The sequence below is a fragment of the Poecilia mexicana genome, unplaced genomic scaffold, assembly GCF_051168715.1.
Source record: "Poecilia mexicana isolate PSO_F unplaced genomic scaffold, ASM5116871v1 scaffold_6, whole genome shotgun sequence".
In the NCBI taxonomy this organism is placed as follows: domain Eukaryota; kingdom Metazoa; phylum Chordata; class Actinopteri; order Cyprinodontiformes; family Poeciliidae; genus Poecilia; species Poecilia mexicana.
The window spans coordinates 18,066,466-18,088,039 of record NW_028263375.1 but is presented as its reverse complement, the minus strand read 5'-3'; the positions used below and the strand labels follow the sequence as shown (position 1 = coordinate 18,088,039).

The 21,574-nt window shown below is 37.9% G+C and overlaps 1 protein-coding gene across 2 annotated transcripts; it reads right to left on the bottom strand.

Moving 5' to 3' along the window:
- Positions 1-295: 295 nt before the first annotated feature.
- On the bottom strand, positions 296-8,059 carry ehf (ets homologous factor). Of its 2 annotated transcripts, none has more exons than XM_015005963.2 (9): positions 7,854-8,059; positions 5,584-5,694; positions 4,877-5,134; positions 3,510-3,554; positions 3,363-3,383; positions 3,180-3,242; positions 3,043-3,087; positions 2,758-2,953; positions 296-1,060 (listed from the first exon to the last, which is right to left on the bottom strand). In XM_015005963.2, the coding sequence occupies exons 2-9, from the start codon at positions 5,657-5,659 to the stop codon at positions 961-963; spliced, it is 804 nt and encodes a 267-aa protein (XP_014861449.2). In that variant the 5' UTR covers positions 5,660-5,694; positions 7,854-8,059; the 3' UTR covers positions 296-960. The 2 variants fall into 2 exon arrangements, with proteins under 2 accessions (XP_014861449.2, XP_014861448.2); XM_015005962.2 differs by having other exon boundaries at positions 3,363-3,404; positions 7,854-8,058.
- Between the last annotated feature and the right edge of the window lie 13,515 nt (positions 8,060-21,574).

The window sequence follows — 21,574 nt, the reverse complement described above, 5'->3', positions numbered from 1 at the left end:
CACACACTGGCAAACAATTAACCGTGTGGCATTTCACAGTGTCACGATTAAACAAAAGAAACCCGCACTCTCTATGTGTGCAGGTCTTTTCACAGATTAGCTTGTAGCAGGTTCAGCAGTGTAAAAAAAAAAAAAAAAAAGATGTTTGAACTGTTGCTGTTAACTACAGGCAGCTGACAATATTATTAATTTTTTTTTTACTACAATTGGCATGATTCTTTGGAAACATCCTTGTTTTGTTGACTGATCCGCTCTATTTTACATTTGGCAGCATGCAAAAATGACTTGGATGAAATAAAACAATTACAAACTTTATTTGTATCAAACATCTAAAAACACATACAGTACACTTTCTTTACAGTTTAAAAAAAAAGCAAAGCATGTAATAAGACAAAGTAAGCTTCAAAATTCCAGTGAATATTAATATTTCACCTTGTATACATTTCTTGCACTGTGCCTATGGGATGTTTTTAAATTTAATTTCATTTAATTTTAACTTAAGTGAATGAGCAAGCGTGCTTCCCAAAGGACATTTCACAGTATCAGTGTCAAAACACGTAACACAAATTTGTCACACATGCTTGAACAGCTACATCAAACATGCGTTCCTTTGGAACTTACATTTTCAAAAATGCATTTCATCAACAACAAAACAAAAACACACACAAGCTTCATTGTGTTTCGTACTCATTCTTTTCTTAGTGCTTTTGCTTAGCTTTTCATCTGCAAAATATTATGTAAACACAACTTTTGAGGTCTGACTGGCACAGCTCAAGAAAGATCTCAGTGCAGTGGCAATGCAAAGGGAAACATAACAAGAAATACAAAATAAAAATAGAAAACACTTGTAAACAACTTAAACACACCTATATTTAAAAAAAAAAAAGTCAACTGAAAACCACGTTCAAATGTTACAATTATGCACATAAGGCATGAAAAAAAAATAAATTAATGAAATTATCACTTCTCTGTCTCCCTCCATCCTCTTGCATTCCTTCCAAACTTGTAAACCAGTCTGCGCCCATCCACTCGCTCTAAAATTTCTCTTTTGTAATAATATCTGTAATGGAGACAGGAACAAAATTCATTTTAGAAAATTCACAATATATATATATATATATATATATATATATATATATTTTTTTTTCCTGAAGTTTTGTTTGTGTTTGTTTTTAATTAGGTAATTCAAAATGCAGCTTTAATATGACTAAAGTTATCCTTAATTTTGTAAAAAATAAAATAAAATAAAATAAAATAAAATGGCATATCAAAAATTAACAATACCTTTCTATATAATAAAGGTGTGTAAGGAATTCCAACAAATCAATGTAAGGAGTTTATTGGCAGGGTACATAAAACCGACTCAACTCATATAGTTTAAAACAATTCTATCAAATACTGTGGAAAAGATCTGTGAATTTCAAAAATTAAAACAGTAATCAAAACATTATCTCTCTAAATACTCGGCTGTTTAACAAATAGAAATACATTTAGCTAATTTACCTATTTTACCTCACCTAAAATTGGAAAAAACAAATGAGTTGATATCAAGATAGGGACAGAAAAAGAATGGGAGTCCTGTTCTGCAGGGTATCTAAAAGTCTGCTTTGAACTGAGTGCCTCCAGGTTGCACAACCAGGATTTGATCTAAAGGTGTTACAATGTAGCTGGTATGCTATCTGACACCATTGTTTGTTTGCTTTTGCAACACGTCAGCACCTGCACACAATAGTTGTTCGCTTTGTTGCTTTCTGTCTGACTTGTTTTCCCCTCAAACGTAAGATTTTTCCAATGAGCAAGAAACAATTTTCCGTATTTTTAATAGGTTTGCTCTTTATTCTTGATATTTCACTTCCTCGTACCTCATTAGCATATATATATTTTTTCTTTTCAGAGCAGTATTTTCTATTGCTGAAAATTAAGATTTTAAGACTAGTTTATAAATATTTAATACAGTTCAGCGTATAAAACTTTAATGTTAACCTATTCATATTTAATCTCAATGTGCTTGCTCATAACTCCATAAAGTTTAACACAGTGACTCCCATTGTGTAAATACTTTACAAAATGGGAGTATGAAAAAGCAACTTTCCATTAAGGTTACACAGACTTTAAATTTTATGTAATGAATTTGGATAAAATATTTTGACTACTTTTCTTTTGTCATTATTCTTTACCTTTGAGTGAGAGCACCAGTCTTCACAGTTACAAACTGCAAATCATTTAACAGCAACAGAATACATAAAAAACCACCTTTGTCCTCACAGTGACACTACGCTCCTGTAGATACATGTGATTTGTACAATAATGCTGCTATATGACTCAACCAGCCAACATTTCCTTGGTGAAATTCTCTTCCTGCCTGTATGTTAATAACATATAGTAGGAATAAATATGAGTTAATCTGACATTGAGCAATAGAAACTCATTAAAACTGTTTTTCAAGTTTTATGGTTTTGGTTGGAACCCCCAAGAATGCAGTGATAAGAATTTGAACCGATTTACTTTCCTTTAGATTTAGAAAAGGAACAACAAAATGTTGAATTTCTTGCTTATGACAAATGACACAAGTTGAGACAAAACTAATACTGACTAGTGATAAAACTGGTGGAGAAACCAAAACAAAAATTGTGATTTATTGATTGGTTAAAATAAAAATGGTATGGAGTGCAGTCATTCCCACAGTGTGTTTTATGGCATGCAAACATGAGGTTTTGTATTTGTGTAGCTACGTTTGTAAAACCTGTGTGGCTGTACCTCATTGCACGACTTAGTTTCTCATAGGTCATGCTACTGTTATTCTTCTTCTTTCCCCATAGCTGAGCCACAGCCTCAGACTTCAGGAAACGGAATACCCCCTCTGTTCGATCTTCCCACTTGATCAGCCCAGGGTTTCTCTCTGGGTTCAGAAGAATGTCTCTGATGAACTCCCACAAGTGGGTTCCTCTCGGGTCTTTTGGGACAAAAAGCAAGAGGCAGTAAAACAACTGACATATTGTGGAACTAAGATGACTTCTTGTAAGCTGTGTTCCTATTACTTACTGTGTTTTTTGACCTGATGACTTCGACTAAAGGACCGTTTAATGTCTGAAAGAATACATTTAAACTTGGTGAGCAGGCATTATCAATCAGGTCCAGCCACTGTGTTGCATAAACATTTTTTTTTTCCTTTTTCTTACCAGGACTTGAAGGGGTGGGAGAGACATTGGGAGCATGTGAGTGAACCAAAGGATCATAGACTTCTGATTAAAAAACAAAAACAAACAAAAAAAACAAAAGCATAAAATCATCAGTCTGGCAGCTGTTGGAATAAAATGTGTTTTAGGAAAGCAATCCAATTCCAGAAGGATATATTTGCTTACCTCCGGGTGGATAGCTGACATCTGGAAATGGACATAAGTCAGCTGTAAAATGGGGTAAATATGAGTGGAAAGAACATTTATTGGGAATCAACTAAATAGCCCTGAGCAAATCTTCCCAAACAACATTAATGCTGTATTTCAACTCACTTTCATGTTTGATCTCCAGCTGCCCGATATCCACATGGTACTGGCCTGTGCATCAATAAAGAGGGAACAAAAAATCAAAAACAAAAATCATTTTAGCACAAACATTATTTGCTATGCAATATTTTAAAGACTGAATATTTTGATGGTTAGGCATTTAACAATATAGTTTAATGCAGACATAGTTGCACAGAACTACAAGAATCAAGCTCATCAGCTGGCATGAGCACAATGAGCAACTTTTGACAGATTTTGACATAACTGTGAGACATTTCTGTTGCAAGGTGTAAGCTGAAGGAAACTGTATTTATGATGGTGTTCAGAAGTTTAGCCTGTGCAAAAATCTTACAATATTCCTGTTGGAATTTTTCTGTCTGATTTTCTGATTAGTTTGACTAATTAAAAAAAAAAAAAGGTCTCTTTGCAAGCTGAATGAATGAACTGAAACTATCAAAAAGTGCCCCAAGCAGAGTGCAAGACGGCCTGAGATTACATCAGGTACATCACAAATTCTGTTACATTGCTTTAAGGCATTATCAGACAATGCTTTACAAGGCAAAGTAGGTGAACTGCATTGTATCTACATATTTTAATAACTTGGCATGAACATTTCTGCTCTGATTGGTGGTTTTCTGTTTGACAAAAATGGACACTGATGTAGTTTTTGTAGCAGCACTATGCTGTGAACTCTGGCTTCCCATTTGTGCTTTGAACTTTAGACACCTATTCTTGGCTTCCATGTTCTGTTTTTTGTCAAGAATGATAACCACGTGGAGGTTTGTGCGTAAGGTAAATTAGTTGCGAGTTCCAGTCAGGAAGAACAATAAAAGCACTGAAGTTTTACTTTACCATGCTTTGCGAACAGGGAGGTTAAACCTGTTATACCAGGTTTTCTGGCACTGTTTTCGCTTGGAGGACTCTTAACTTCAGATGCTAGACAAAAGATTATGTGTTTTTCTCATACGCTAGACATGAAAATGAAATACCTCGGTTGTCTTGTAAGCTAAAACCAACACCCGAGAGAAGCAAAAAGGTTAGAAAGTGATTCCTTGAGGCTCCAAACATGTTTCTTCACAGACTCTAATTAAAATCAATAGATGAGTCATTTTCTGCTCCTGTTTACCTTCACGCCCCCTGTGATTTGTTAGACGACCCACTCCAGAAAGAGAAAACAACAAATCTATCATCTCCCCTCGCTTTAAGTACTCCAGCACCATGCAGTGCAACCCCTGACTGGCTTTTTGATCCCTTCCCGGCTTCACTCCATCTACGCTTTGTCCCGCACACAACGCTGACTACACAGCCTTTCTTTTACTGGTAGTAATCGTCTTTTTTCTGGCCACCTGAACCACTCTCTCGCTCATACCTACCGCCCGATTTTAGCTCTGTGATGCTGTTGTAAAGAATGTGTCCCACACTGCCAGCAGCACGGATGAAGTCATGGTAGTTCAGGCTGCAAAGCTGATGGCCGTCCATGTCAAAGTTTTGGAAGGGAATGCTGGAGGCATCAATCTGGTGGATATCCATGACCTGCTGCAGCCACTCCCACACCTGGTACTTGCTCCAGAACTGAGGCTGGGAGTCGTGGGACCACAGGCGACTTGTGTAGCTGGACATCACCAGTGGACCTGCATACAAATGTCAATAGTTAGAAAACAAAACAAAAATTGTGTTTGCTGTTGTAGACAACCGTTAAAAATGAGGAAAACATACTCAAATGTTTTGCCAATAATGAATCCGAAACACAATTCACTCGAATTCGCTTGATTCATTTCTCAGGCAGGGATTCTGGATTCAGACCCCGTTTTCTGTGAGCGTCAGGGCCCACCAGGTGTGTAACTCATCACTTCTGAATGAGTTTCACTCCGTATTCTAGCGTCACAGAGATGGATTGCTGAAGGGAAAGCAATTAAAATTTCAAACCGAATGTTTTACCAGATTTTCTTCAGACATTTTAGGATTTTATCTGGACAATTTCATCGAGTGATTGATGTCAGGCAACGACTGCCTACGTGATGCCTGGAAAGAATACTGTCACTTTCCTCCTGACTCTGACAGTGCGGGTTACAGTCCTTACCGTCGTGATAAGAGTTGGCGGGTCCCCAGGTGCCGGTCAGAGGGCTTTCCAGGGAGACGGATGGAGTTATGCTCATATTGCAGATTTTAAACTCTGACCATGGCTCAGGAGCTAAAGTATGAGAGAAGATTTGTTACTCTATTAATGAGGAAAAAATAAAAAAATAAAAAAACATCTTTGCTTGTACCCAGACAATTGTTATGTTTTTATGGGTTCTGCCAGGCAGCAAGGAAAAGCGGTATTATTTGGCTGGTTGCGATGCAGGGTCACTGGTGGATTTTCTCTAGCAAAGGGAAGAAAACAGAGTAAACCAGACTGAGCCCACAGCAAATCTAGCTGCAAATCTAATACCCAGTTTATCAGATGCTGCATGTTTATTTTGAGCGCATGGAATTGTGTGAATGCATCTGCTTTTATCCATCAATTTCGTGTGTGAATGTCTGCGTGGGATTGTATGCAAGTGTGGAGAGGCGGAAAGGCAGAGACAGTCTGTAGTCAAATTGGGGTACCACCAATCCTTAGCGCAGCCTCTTCCCACCCAATGTCGTGGACGTGGATAAAAAACGGCACCATACGAAATTTACTTAACAGTATATTTTGAAACTAGCTCGTCATTCCATTTATGACAACGATAACTGGGGCTACTTAATCCTCCTGCCATAAAACTCTAGGTGAAAACTGTACAATCAAGTTGACACGTCACATATAAAAGAGTGTTTTCTAGAGCACTAAAATGGAGAGGCACAAAGCCTTCTGTGTCTGCGCCATTAACGCGCTGAATAAGCAAATTTGCCAGTTGGGTTTTACTTCTTGAAGGAAGTTCATTTGTTTATGTACAGTAGAAAAACTGTTTAATTTCTCCGTCTGTGTTTGAAGTGCATCAATTTTTGCTCTTCTCACTCTCAGTCGAAAAACTAGTTAACATTTCCATAATGAATGCATTTTTTTTCTCCATGTGGGTTGATTTTATCAACTGAGTGAGAAATAATTCCTAACAGTATTTTTCAAGATTTGTGTTTTTTTTCTTTCTTTTAAAAAAAAAAAAAAAATCATTTTAACACCACATATTGCAAATATAAAATGTAAATAAAGGAATGTTTCAGACCTAACTCTGCGTGTATTTGCATGTGATGCAAATATACATGTATGAGAATTTCACCAGCTCCACTGTTTTGGTGGCAGAAGTTTTTCATGCGCACAATGGCTGTTTTCATAGTTCACTGTTAATATTGGATTTTAACAGTGAGTTGCTGTTACAAGTCTAACAGGAGTGGCATTCTTGAGAAATGAGGCAGGCAGTTACTCATTACTCATTAATATTGGCACTGATAAAGTAAACGAGTGCTTCACAATCTGGTGTCTGTGTTTCGTAGTTCTGTTTCCACAATATATTTTTTTCCGGTGCTTATAGACATGTAAATTAACTAGATGTGTAAAGACTTTAAATGATGAAATGGTCACCTACTATCTAATGTCACGGTAATTACTGAAATATTTTAAGCGACTCCACCATAAATCTAAGCCTTCACCTTTTCCCTGAATAATCTGGGTTACACTTTTATTGTAGGCATTAAATAAAATGACACCAAGTCTCATTATCCACCATGATCACAACAGTAGTGCATGAGCACACAGCCACCCTACTGACATACATAACTGAATGACCTTTCATCTAAAAAATCTGGTAAATCACTTGTATTAAAAAAGCCTAGTGTGTCGATCTTTAAAACATGTTTTTCCTTAAGACCGGTGCTGCATGCCATCAGACCAAGCAGGATCAACTCCTCAGCTGTCAGTGTGCCAAGTCTTCAGACGTGTTAACCCTTAGTGTCAGTCACTGCCATGCACATATCTTATCAAGGCGGCAGAGTGGTCTACGTCAATGCGCCAATCAGAAAGCTACTTTTATTGTATACCGTAAGTCGAGTCATAACAGAAGATCACTTATTTTCCAGAATCATTAGTGAGAAGCCATATATCTTCTGCAAGAGAAAACCCTAAGATAGTTTGCTTTCATTTTCACATTAATCCCATGGAGGCAGAGAATCTTACACAGTTTGCAGGTTTTCTGTTTTAGTTGCCTTCATATAAGCGATTTCTACAGTCGCTCATGTGTTGAAGAATCCCCACTGTGTTCAGCCTGCATTTCTTGTAAGTATGGTAAAGTTACACATGCCATCGCCATGGGTTTCACCGTAAACAAGAGTTTGCTGAGAAGGAAATAGAAGGAACTTGCAGTTATTTTGATTCAAGCAAAATTTGCCACTTACCAGAACAGAACAATGGGGTCCCACTGGACCGAACTGATAGAAGCCCCAGGTAGATCCTCCGCTGATCCAGTCGGACAGATCAATCCAGCTTCAGATGATTCTGGTACTGTGGTTTGCTTAAGCTCAGAGCCAGGTGAAGTTAGTCGTCCTGCAATTCAATGCTATGAATCAACAGATGTATACAGGCTCTACAGGTGCTACCCCACCACAATGGGATTTTTTATCCACTTAACTTCCTTATCCCGCTTGATTGGCTCCCTACAGGTTTACACAAGGTAGGTATTTGCATAATACACACCCACACACACACACACACACACCCGCACACACACACACACACCTGAAATAACTTTTGCATTCCTCATTGGCATGGTTCTTCTCACGTTTTACACTTAAGAGCATGCTTACTCAAGCAAATAAATTCACACTAACAAGGAGACATGCAAACAACAAACACATCCACACACATCCAGGGTCCAAATGCACTGCGATGCTCCAAAGTGTAAATATTAAGATGTTTAAGGAGAACGCTTACATGGTTGCTGAGCGGAGTTAAACATTACCGGAAAAAGAAATTCTCCTGTGTTAATATGTAGCACAATATTTGGTTTTCTTACAGCATGATGAACGCTGAGCTGGCAGGTTAAACAGGAGGACCTAAGAGACTTAGTTTCCAGCTAATTTGTTTTCTTTTGAAACAGGCTAGTACCGCACCACAGAAGAAAAAAAAAATATTAAAAGAAGAGGCAGGAAAACACTAGCTTTATTGAATTTCCACATTTGCACAGCTCAGAGTTTCCACTGGAATGGAGAAGTTGAAAATGAAGTTTGTTGTGAATTTGCACTATACAGGTAAACTGAATTGAATTGAAATAAAAATGACTGACAGATGATGGTGTGCAACAAGTTAGCAACACTTGTTAATGATATTCTTGGAGTTTTATTTCTGGGAGTCAGTTTCCATACCCCGAACACATTTACGCGTCACACATTTCAATTTATAATTTTTCCAGTATTTGACGTTTGTGAGCAGCAACATACAGTTCTAGTCAGATGTATGGACATGTTCACCACAGATATGAATGTGATAACTTTAGGCTTTTAATGATTTATTTAGATCATTCTGTATCCAGGGCGGATAAATAAAAGTAAATTATACTAAGCTGCTTTGAAGTTATTTAGTCTTTTCTCTCATCTGAATGTGGTCATAATTGCACAAAGACCTTCCAAAATTGAATTTCATTTTGTTTGTTTGTTTTCTGCCGTGAATCAGACTTTTAAGCCAGTCCATCGTTTATTTGCATGGTTACGATCAGGCGATTCCACAAGCTTAATGTTAGCTCGCTTTATGTATGTAAAGACCAGGTTTGAGATGATACTCTTGTTGGAAAACCCAACTGTGTCCAGTTTTCAACGTAATGACCCAAACGGTCTCGCTTTAGAGGAAGAAATAGTTTTGAGAATGATTACAAACAGACACATGACATAAACCTGATGTGCATTTCTAAACTTTAAACAAACTAAGTAACAACTTAATAACTACCATCAATTCGAGCTAGGAGCTGGGTGGCAGTAATGAGATGAACAGCTTCCTTTTAAACTAACTTTATGCTGTAAGTGTCTATTTCTTCGTAAACATATTAATCTCAAGTTCTTGGTCCAGAGTTCAAATAGCAATTAAATGAACTCCACAAAGAAAAATACACAGATCAAATGATAACATAAGCTAATTAATGGGAGCATTAAGCCTGCAGTGTTACTGTTTGATGAAAAGTCTCTTCACAAGTGTGAATGACGAATGTATGTACAGTACATTTCTGACTGCCACTGTATATGCATGTTGAATGCTGAGACGGTATGAGATGCACAATGCATTAATGGTTGGCACTGTTCTCTCACAGCAAAAAAAGTTCACGGCATAAATTAATCAAATAAAATCCCAGTTGACTCTCTTTTTTTGTGCAGAGTTTGTTCTCATCCCTTCAGTGTGCGTGTGTGTGTGTGTGTGTGCGTTTGTTTGTAATACCTTGTGGGGACGATTTTCCTAACATATACTACATTGTGGGGACCAATCGCTCCTCGTGGGGACTGGAGCCTGGTCCCCACAAGGGGAAACCCTGTTTTTGGGTCAGGGGTCAGAGTTAGGGCTAAGGTATGAATTGAGTTTTGGTTAGGGTTAGGGTTAGGTATGTGATGGTTAGGGTTAGGAAAAGGGTAAAGGTAAGGTTTAGGCTGTAGAAATGAATGGAAGTCAATGGAAAGTCCCCACAAAGATAGCAAAACAAACATGTGTGTGGGGGTGTGTGTGCGTGCGCGTGTGTGTGTGTGTGTTTGTGTGTACACTCTGGTTTCCTCCCACACTCAAAAACTGTTCACTCTAAAATCTGAGTATATGAGTAGCTGCTTGTTCTCTGTGGCTCCATCTTGAGGCTATGAGGGCCTGGAGGAGTGATGTTTAAGGAGTGATGGATGTACTGGGCTCCACATTTTTCCACTTTTCTTGCACAAATATGAGTGAAGGATGAGTTGTATGCTGCCAAGATACACCTGTGAATTTCTGTTCGCTTTGTTGTTTTCCCCCCGTCAACTCTATCAGGTCTCGTATTTCAAATAAACTTTTCCCATTAAACATTGTCTCTGCAGAAACAAGTTCGGCGAGAAAAATAACTTTACTGAAGATTCCATTTCTTCATATCTACTGTTACTACTGGCAATGATTAGATAGATAGATAGAGTTCAAGCCTTCTATTTTTGTTTGCCACCAATTAGAGTTGGGGGAAATTGTAACATCTCTCGTCTGACAATCTGTCAGTGTGTAACATTACAGAGCCTGTTGGGACCAGCAGCAGTGCTGGGATCGTGCTGATAATTGAGATAACTTTGAACAGGGTTGTACTAGACAATAGTAAAAAAAGTCAGTGGAAAAAAAAAGGATAACCGTTTATCCGCGTAGCTTTTTGTGCAAAGTCGAGGATAAAATACAAATATTTGATGCAGAACAAATAAATCATATTTATTTATCATGCGTTAATATTGATTTATCTAGTCAAGCATTAATATTTCACAATTCAATAAAATAGAATAAAACTAGCTTTGCACTATTAAACTGCATATTTCATTATCCCGACTGGCTTAGATCAATAGCTTTCCCTCATTCCATAGGCTCTATGATCCATGTTTGGGTGTCTGTGCTCTGCAAGTTCAAGCTGCACTCGCCTTGGAAGTTCTTCCTCTCCAGCGTGTGTACCTCAGACTCTTTCCCGCAGACCATCCTCAGAGGTAATGAGGGATAGCCTGATTATCTGTAAAACTTTCACTCCTCTCCCCGTGAGCACCAGATCATCGCAGTCCTAATTGTAACACTCGGAACTACTGATCCCTTACAACTTAAAATAAACCCCCCCCCCCCATGTGGGTTTTTAGATAGGTGGCATCAGTCCTCTTTGCTGCTCCTTATTTGCAACACATTTTTTTTTTTTTTTTTTGTTTTCCAGTAGCTGTGCGTCCTCTTCAGGAAGGGTTTGTGAAGAATGAAACACCTACAGAGAATAAAGGGGACCCAAGTGGTTCAGAGTGCAGTCTTTGAAAGCTTAACCAGGTTTTAGTGCATGAAGATTAATGCAGCAATAATCAGCAAATGGAGGTCACCCACTTCTCATTGCATTCAGTAGTTGGTCTGTCTAAATTTTTTAAAACTTCTCTCTTCGTCGGACTATTTTATTTGCTGCTTTCCGGGCGGTTGTTGTGGGTCGACATATGTAAAAGTCCGTCGGGAGAACAGCAGCATAAAAAAAAAAAAAAAAAAAAAAATGAGAGAGACACAGCAGGAGGGATCAAAGTCTGTCATATAGGCTTCACTCCGGGTGAGTCAGCCAGCCAGCCAACACTGTGAGGAAGCAGTGAAGGCATCCTCCCAGATACAAGGAAATGTCATCCAAAAAGCAGTCTTTACAGGCAGTGCCATCTATTTCTGGGAGGGTTAAGTCACTCTCCAATAATAGTTCCCGTCTGATCCATTTATATAAAGGTTCATGACTTGCTTAGCAGAACTGTGACACATTAATGCTTTTTTTTTTAAGGATGCGGTCAAAAGTTTCTCCATGACAAGAGCGGCTGTCAACACTGTCAGTCAGAGCAAGCAGACATGACAGGAGGAGGATACAGTTGTCTGCTCCAATGAACAGTAACTTATTAGCAAGAGTATGTCTATTACTGTCCCAGTTGCCTCCTCTCTTTCATTAACCGCTTATCACACTCGTTAGTGTCATCTTTAATACTTCACATTTTGATTAGCATATGATCCATGGGGAAGGAAGGGAAAAATCATTTTATTAGTGTCAATTACGGCTACAAATGACAATTTTACTGCCTAAATTGTGATTTTACGTTTCCCCCTTGTCAAAGAACAATGGGTGTGTAATTACAGTAATGAGAAGTGCAACAGAAGAAATGAATTATTCACAATCCTATTTTCTTTCTTGTTCTCCTTTACTCTGCCATGTCTTCTCACTCGGCATCGGTCTGGCTGCATCGCTGATTACATGGGGAAAACACGGGTTCCGTGTGTCTCACAATGTATGCGTTTGGTGTGCAAGAAAAAAAAAAAAAAAGTCCTGTTCTTACCTGCACGGGGTCCAGGAGCAGGACTGCACTCAAGGTGATTGAGGTGTAGATTTCCTGTTCGCCCATAGGTGACACTGTTGTCACATGCGCATCTGGCTGTGCCTGAAAATGAGGTTCTGTGATGAGTGAGCAGCACAGATGTGATATAAGAAAGTGTGGGCGATGAAACACTCTCGCTGACAGTTATTGACTATGCTGCCCATGGATGGTACTACTCATATGGGTTACAGTTACAGATCCTACATACATTATTAGCTTTTATAGGGAGGTGTGATACATGAGGGAGAGGCAGAGATTAGAGATGAGACGGCAGGGCAGCACAGATTTCAAGGGGTGCATTGCCAATTTGTTGTGACAGAGCTGTGCTGTCATATTGGTGCTGCCGCAGCCCAGTGGCAGCCCCTCGTGTTTCAATTATCACCTTTCTGAGGTGGACCATCAGCTGAGGCTCTTCCAAGGCAACGGCGACTGCTTTTCTCAGTGTCCTAAATATCTCTAGTAAAACACAACAGAGAAGCATCCGTTTTTTTTATTTTTATTTTTTATATATATATATATATACAAACCACAACTCCCTAAAAAGTGACTCTGTCCAAACTTCAAGGTAACAGAATATAAGGATTTTACATGATAACTGAGAAATAGAGATCCACACACCCCAGATAGACAAGTCAACAGTTTGCTATGCACTCTGTAAACCCAAAGTTACATAGAAACAAGCAGAAAGCCAATTATTGAAAGAAAGCCAGCAATTGTAGTTCATCGCAATTTGTGAAGGAGGCACAGCAGATAAGTGAAAGAAGGTGATCTGTTCACACGAGATAAAAGAGCTGTTTTTTCCCCCCATACATGCAAAGTGTAATGTGTGGTGGAAAACTAACTCTTCAATCAACATAAATATGCCACCCCCTCAGCAAAACTTAGTGACGGCAGCACTGCACTGCGGGGGATGATTTTCATTGACAGGGAAAAGAAAGCTGGCCAGATAAGATGAGGAAGCTCAGGGCAAAAAAAAAAAAAAAAAAACATTTTAAGGCTACAAAAGACTTGATTCTCTGGTGGGAGTTCAACTGGTCTCATTTGATCAAAGTAAATTAATGTTTGAATAAACTTGTTAAAGTCCAGGCATAAGTCCAATTAAGAATCTTTTACAGGCCAGATATTTTTGTCTCTCGTTATGTGACAAAATCTGGAAAATATTATGTTATGTTTCCCTGTAAAAGCAGACAAAGTAAAGTCTGGAACTATGTGTTACAGTACACCCTTTGAACAACCAGAAAAACACAAACCTACTTTGGACTGTGTGTCGTAAAGACAGACATCCAAATGAATAGTTGTTTTTGTAAATAATTTCAGCAATTTCACTTTCATTGGCTTGTATTACATCATCCCAATGGGATGTGTTTGGTTGTATATATTACTTTTACCAAAATAATCTTTACTGCACTGATTGTAACTATTTTAAAGATGTTTTTTTTTTTTTCTTAATTCTTGTATTACTGAAAAAAACAGACAAAAAAAACACAAATGGCATGTCAATATTACAAATTGTTTTTCAATCAAGATTAATTCAAAAGCAGAACTATTGACCCAGACTATGAGACTAGAGGCTCAGGAAACCATTGCAGTTGTTTTTAATTGATTACGTTATTAAGTGTGACACCATGAGTTTTTTATTGTTGAACATTTCTACATATTTATATTTTTCTGAGACAGAATTTGAGTTTTCATTGTTTGTAAGCCATAATCATAAATATTATAAGAAGAAGCAAACTTATGATAATGCATTCTGTGTGTAAATAATCTATGTGTTTTTCACATAAAAATATAGACTTTTTCCCGATATTTAATTTTTAGACATACTCACAGGTACGGGAACATGTGAGTTCTACTTTGAATTATAAAAGTAAAATTATGTTATATATTTGGAATTAAAATTGTATATATATGTCAAACAATATTTTCTATTTAAAAAAAAAAAAGAAAAAAGTTATTTTAATCTTTTAACAAGGTTAACATATTTGGCAGCAGTTTATCTGTAGATTAAGTATTCTCTGGTTGTTCATGACAGCCAGTATTTCAACATTTTATTAAAATTGATGAAGCTCACAAATACCCAGGATTTTATTATTTGATTCAGTACTTCTGGACATTTAGACAAAATGTAATGTATTTTTTTAAGTCAAAGTGAGTCTGCTGTGGTTATTAATCTGGAGGAATGAAAAGAAACCCATGTTGATAGTAATTAAGTCAGTATTTCTTTAAGAGCTATGTAAGAGCTATGTGGAATAAAACTATCAGTGATTGAGAGCAACACAAAATCAGTGCAGAAAAGAGAGTGACAAGAAAATGATCAAAAATGTGCTCTGATTAGTTTATTAGAGAGGCATGGGCAAGGCCTAGTTGCTATAGAGACATGGAGAGAGCATCTCATTGCCGAAGGAGAAAAATAACACCTCTTACATTGTCAAAATTACGGCCACTCTTTCTCCGAGAGATGCTGAAAAATAAAATAAAATGTGACACTTCTAAGCCGAACTCTTGAAATCCTGCTATTTTCAGCTTTAAATTTCTCTTCACTCATAAATTCTTCATTTTTCTTTTTTAACAAAGCTACATATTGTAAACATCTCATATTGCCATGCAATCTGAACAGAGCACTCTATTTCCAGACTGCAGGTTGTTGTTTTGTTTTTTTGTTTTTTCTGTAGCAGTGTTGAAAATAATAATAATAATTAAAAAAAAAAAACAGAATGCAAAATAATTTTTATACAGAAAACACCTGATATTTGGCAAGGTTGAATAAAATTTATTAGGTCCAAATCCAGGCATGTAAATCATGGATCCAAAACATTATCCCTGTTTGAGTCTGAATTATTTGTGGGCATAACGGAGCTCTGTTTTAAAAGTTGCTTCATGCAGGCATTTAAGCTTGAAAGGAGGTAGAGATTAACATGCTGTTCAGTATATAGTTCTAAAAAAATGAAATGTGAAGATAAAGGTATAGTTTAGCACGTTACAAAACAAAGTCAGGCGTTTTCTTGTGATCAGGGCCGCCTGATTTCAGAAGCAGACAAATATCAAAGAGGAGGTTAGTAGCTATACCGTTATCAAAATGAAAATGTTCTACTTGTGGATAATAGCTGTCGCGCAACTTCTTCTAGACCGAGTAGTTAGTTTTTCTGCTGTAATTGAATGTCTTCGGTCAGAACACGATGTGCTGCTTTTTAAAATCTTTTAACCTTGTGCATATCATAAGGCGTGTTCTGTTTACGATTCGTGTTTCTACAGCAGTAATCAGGCCTGAGTGTGGCTGATGACTTTAAAACTCAGCTCTCAAAAACTTTGGTTAATTGCAGCATATTCATAACTTAGCACAAGGAAAATTACTTTTTAGAAAGGGACTGTTTTGGCTAGATAAAGATCCTTTCAATTCATAAATGAAAGTCGGATTCGCAAACTGCATTTTTCAATTACTCAGGTTATCTGTTGTGTTTGATGACCTAAAGCATTTCAGTCCGACAAAAAAGCCAAACAGTGAAGAAATCTGGGAGGGCGAAAATGCTTACCACTGCATGGTGACCATTGTGAAACCATTTCACTGATCTATTCCCTTAAACAAACACAAAGGACAGGACAGCAATGAGTGGAGGGGGTGAAAAGACTCTCACTGCAGAACATGAGAATGACATACGATCCAGCCCTCCAGCATGCTATTCTTACCTTTAACTTTCTTTTCCTTTATTCTCCCTCTCTGTCTCAATCTTTGTCTCTATTATAAAGTTAATAGGCTCTCAGCAGGGATATTTAAACTGTAATTTGAAAGCTTCGCTGTGCAACTTTGACAGTCTAAAAGTGGCACACCATGCCACCTGCAGAGCCAACAAAGGAGAGGAAAGAGGGTGGATGCATGAAACTCTACAAGTAAGCGACTGAGGGGTGTACCGCAACAATTAGCATTCCCGAGGCTGCATGTGTAACTAATTATGTGCGAGCATTGTGACAGGGTGGTTGTTGAGTGCAGTAATGGGATTCCTACTGCTTTAATGAACATGTCACATAAGCTTCTGACTGAGCTGAAAGAAAAAGACAGTGCTTGAGGACCCCTATGTCTCCAGTGGACATTGCGTATGCTGTCTTGTGCAATGTGTCTTTGCAGGTCTGCGTTCCTGTGAGAATATGTACCAATGGGGAACAGGATCTGCCTTCAAACTCATTTTTCTTTGTTAGCATTATTAATATACAGCATATTGTCCGGGTGTTGCAGCGTAACACATGTTGCCTTTCCCCATTAGAGCTTTGAAAGTTCACATTTAGAATTAATTACCCATAGAGGAAATGTAGTGTTTTAGATTCATAATGCACGGCGAAAACCAATTAATCCCCACATGATGATTGATACGGGTGACGATGTGTACAGCTTTTATCAGGCAACGGGGCCATTAGTGAACCTGTGATAAGAAATACCCGAGCAAATGAGAGTAGCTTAGAAGTCATGTGCTAAACTAAATCTTAAGTTTCAAGTTTGTTTAAATTTTTGAGTCAAAGTTTTTAATCTGCGTTGTAAAACAAACAACCAAAAAAAAAAAAAAAAAAAAAAAAAAAAAAACTCATGCAGTGTAATAAACATCCGTTACAACATTTGCATGTGCGTGTGAAGCCCTGGTTCGAATATATGTATCCAGTTCTTTTTTATCTATGCAACAGGAAATATATCACATCCTAGATATAAGCCTAGCTTAGGCCTAGAATGGTGTGCTGTACGAGCATTTCCTGTATGCTTTACACACATCAAGAGCAATAAACATTACATTTTCCAATTTTCAACTCAAACAGTGGAATGAAATTACTCATGTCTAGTACTAAGATTAAGAAGGTTAAAGGAGAGGTATTATTTTGTTAAGCTTTACATCATGTTATAATGTAATTCCCTCATCAAAACCTACCTGGAGTGTTGCTTTGATTCTTTCATGCATGTTTGAGAAATCCTTTTAATCTCCTCTGGTAAGTCTTTCTGGGTGTAGAAAACGAGTGGTGTGACCAAGCACAATGCTGCTCCCTGGAGCTGCAGTTTCCAAGCAGAGCTTCTGCATTGCAGAGCTCCCCTCCCTCTTGACTGTGGAACCTCTGGAGATGATTATGCAGAGATGGATTCTTCATAAAATCAAAAAAAAAAATTAAGGACAACCCTGACCATCCTCTTCATGAGAGCGTCTTGGGAAGACAGAGCTTCGTCAGTCAGAGGCTTCTTCAGATTCACTGTAACACAGACTGCTACAAGAGATCTTCTCTGCCAACAGCCATCACAATCTACAATAACACTCTGAAGAACACCTGATAAATTGTGCATCTGCTGAGCTCATCATACAAGCTACGTCTCAGTGAAACACTGGTAAGTACATAATACTGAATCTTTGAAAAGAATAAACCATGACCCATGCAAATAACCATGCAATACTAAGAGTGAAACAATAATACATTTTTTTATCTATCCATCCTCAGTACTCACTGATCATACCATTACAGTGTGTCATAATTCTTTCATTTTACCTGTTTTTTTTTCAGTTCATCCCATGAAAGAAGGTTTGTAAAAGTCTAATCAAGTTGCTGTGGAGTTTAAAAATAGTCTCTGAAGAAGGCTTGTTCTGGCCTCTTGGGTTAAAAGATAGTCCAGCAGTTTTTCAAGAGTAGGCCACATGAGACTTATGTTTGTGACCAAAGCTGAACTACTATTATCACATCTGGTTTTGACTAAATCACAAAAAGGCAGTTTCAGTACCTGTTTAGGTGTAGTTACCTAAACTGGTAAGTACTCTGTTTGCTGTTGTGGGCCCAGGCAATAAACTACTTAGTCAATTTCAGGAATCGAAATAGTGTAATCAAATTAGGAATAGAGTTTGGACCCACTGCTGCTTTTTTTTTTTTTTTTTTTTGGCTTCAACAACTAGGGTGAAATAAATCACCTAAACATCCTCCAAATAGGACCTCCAACTGATAAGTCTGAAACAGTCTATTCCTTTTGTCAAATGAACTTGCGTTTGTAGCTTGGACTTAAGTAGGAGTCAAAATGTACAAATCATGTCCAAGTTATCGGCACACAGCAAGCGTTCTCAGGGATTTTGAGCAACCCATCACTTACGGGCATCGAGCTGCACGACGGCTTGCTGAGAGAGAGAGAGAGAGAGAGAGAGAGAGAGAGAGAGAGAGAGAGAGCCACCAGCAACTCTTCTAAGGACTGCATTGCAAGCTGGGAGTGCCATAGCTTTGCTCAATTCCCCAAAGTCACATTTCGTTCCCCCTGCTGGAGCTGGTGTCTCCGCTGGTGGAAGATCTGTTCATGCGGCTGTTGGTCTGGCCTGTTAGTCTTCCAGAATCCTCTGCCAAAATGGGAAAAGGATGTGTTTGCTTTTGCTTTACATCTTTCTGTTTTATGCAGAGAAATGGCTAGCCCAAGCACATGATGCAATTAAACACCTGGAAATCCAAAAGCATGCAAGCAAAAAACCCATACTTCATCATGTATTAGGAATTGAACGTAAACATAACAATGCTCATATTAATTAAGACATGTGGTAGCTTTCTATCTTTCAAACACCTTTATTGAAAAATTAAGAATGGAGCATTTGGGCTGTTAACTCCTCATTAAACATTTTAGCTGTTAAACATAAAACTAAGTATTTGTTCATTTTCTGCTGATTTACAGCAGAGTTTGTTCAATATGTTAAACGCAGCTCCAGATGCTCCAGATATGACACTCTAGAGATGGCTGGAAGGCTGTTGATGGCTTCATTTTTAATGTCCTTAATAAACATTAACAGCATTTTCCAGGATGGTTGATGATGGATCTTTTCACACAGCAGCTAAAGATAGCATGATTGAAAAGTTTCTGAAAATGCTTGTATGTGTTGCTTAATAAAAGACAACACTGTTTCTCCTCTCATTGTCTGACAATGAATCAGACAAAAATGTTGTTGCTCCAGAGCATGTAGGATTATCAAAATTATTACTAAATACGATCTTTTTTTTATCATTATTTTCTTTGCTTGCTTAAAATGACTTTACATACACTAAAATCACAATGGCCTCAATTTACTTGGAGAAGCAAAATGATGATGGGAATATATCTATTAAAATAGAGGAAGCTTTAAAACAATTCTCAAAAGAAGTTTGTCTTTTTTATTTCGGAAATAAGAAATGTATATATTTGTCTGAACCGGATCACCCTAACTGGCATTGAACAGGATCTTTTTTTGTTCTACACTACTGCCAAATGCTCTTCTTATAGTGTTTTATTTCACCATGTTCAATAAAATAAAAATGACAGATTTTCTTTTGTTTTAATATTATAATTCACATGACAAGGTTTGTTGACCATATTAATGTAAGTATTTGCGACAGCTAGTGCCCTCTCAAACACTTTGAGTGGAACCAGGAAATCTGTCTCTAGTCTACAATTCAAGGCTTTTGACAAGGTAAAATACAGTCTACACAAAGTGGAGAAAGTCCTCAAATAGAATTAATTCAGCATAATCACTTTCTCGAGTCCACGGCACGAAGGGAAAGATTAATTGTGTGGAAGAGCAGTGAGGGAGGGGAGGTGTGCTTCACCTTCTTGCCCCCCTTGCTCGCTTCCTTTCAGCCCCCATTCCTTCTGAACAGCTGAAAAGTCTGAGATACATTATTGGAGCTAATCAGAGTCGAATGAGGAAAGCACTGAGGTGAGACAGCAGAAATTACCTCCCTTCTCAGCCTGCCTCTGTGCTCTCTTTCACCAAGCTCCTGTCCACATGTTCTCTGATTGAGGTGGAGGACTAGAGGTGGTGAGGACTGACAGTGGAGGAGGGGGCAGCTGATGTGTGGAATGTGTGTGTTGCACATCGAAGTCAAGCAGACAATGAAATGAGCGTCTGATAAAAGTAATTATAGCCCCTGAACAAATACAAAGAACAATGTGTTTTATTCAGATTTTTTTGATGATTAAAGTGTAATTAGCATTTGATTTCTAGCCTTCCTGGGTCACAGCTTTGTAAAACCACATGTTGTTGTTCTTACTGCCTCTCACCTTAGATTATATCTGCTTTGCACAGCTAGAGACGAAAAACTTCTTTGAAAAATCCCAAAAGCTCAATTAGACTAAACGTCCAGTTTCTATGAACAGAAAATTACATGTTTCATTACAGATTCTTGATTGTTCTTAGGCTATGACTTTGTCTAAAACATCCTAACATGCTTTAATCTAAACCCTTATATTGAAGTGAGCTATCTGTTTGGAGTCATTCCACTTGAAGATGAACCTCTGCTGTAGCCTCAAGTTCTTTCCATGCTCCGACAGGTTTTCCTCTTACCCTGCTTTTAGCTCAATCCATCTTCACATTCACTCTAACCCTTCTTAAGACACACAACATTTGTCATGACCAGGGTGTGACTGAAAACTCACTGAGGCCATGATTGTAATGAAAAGTCAAAATAATATATCGATTAAATCAAAGAAATTGAATACACATATATATATATATATATATATATATATATATATATATATATATATAGCATGTCAGCAGATGGATCTGTGTCATTGATGGATCTGTAACATTGTAAAGCCACACACAAGGAAGTGTCACTGGGAACCTGGGATGAGGAGCTTCTCTCTGCATGTCTCTCACTCTGTATGTGCCGTGACATTCTGCAGTCAGCTTTTAAGATCCTGGGAGGAATGGCCATGTGCTCCCATTCAAACTGAGCGTCTCTGCTTCTCCGGACCTGCAAAGGAGAATGCAGCAAATAAAAACATTTCTGTCCAGAGCATCTTTCACATGCTTCCTGCGTCCCCTTACATGGCTTGCCGCAAATTGCACACTATAAACATGACGTCTTATATTTTTGTTTGAAGCCACCCTCGTCAATCTAGTAGCTTTTTTGTTAAAAGAAATCACCCATCTGGGTTATAAATCTAAGATGTGCAGCTCCTCCAGAGTTACTGCAAACCCCTGGGTTACTTCTCTGGATAAAGCCTGTCAGTCAAATCCCCACTCATATCTCCACAAGAACTTTTTCCACTCACCCACAGTTGCAAAAACATGATGACAAAATTCTGTTCT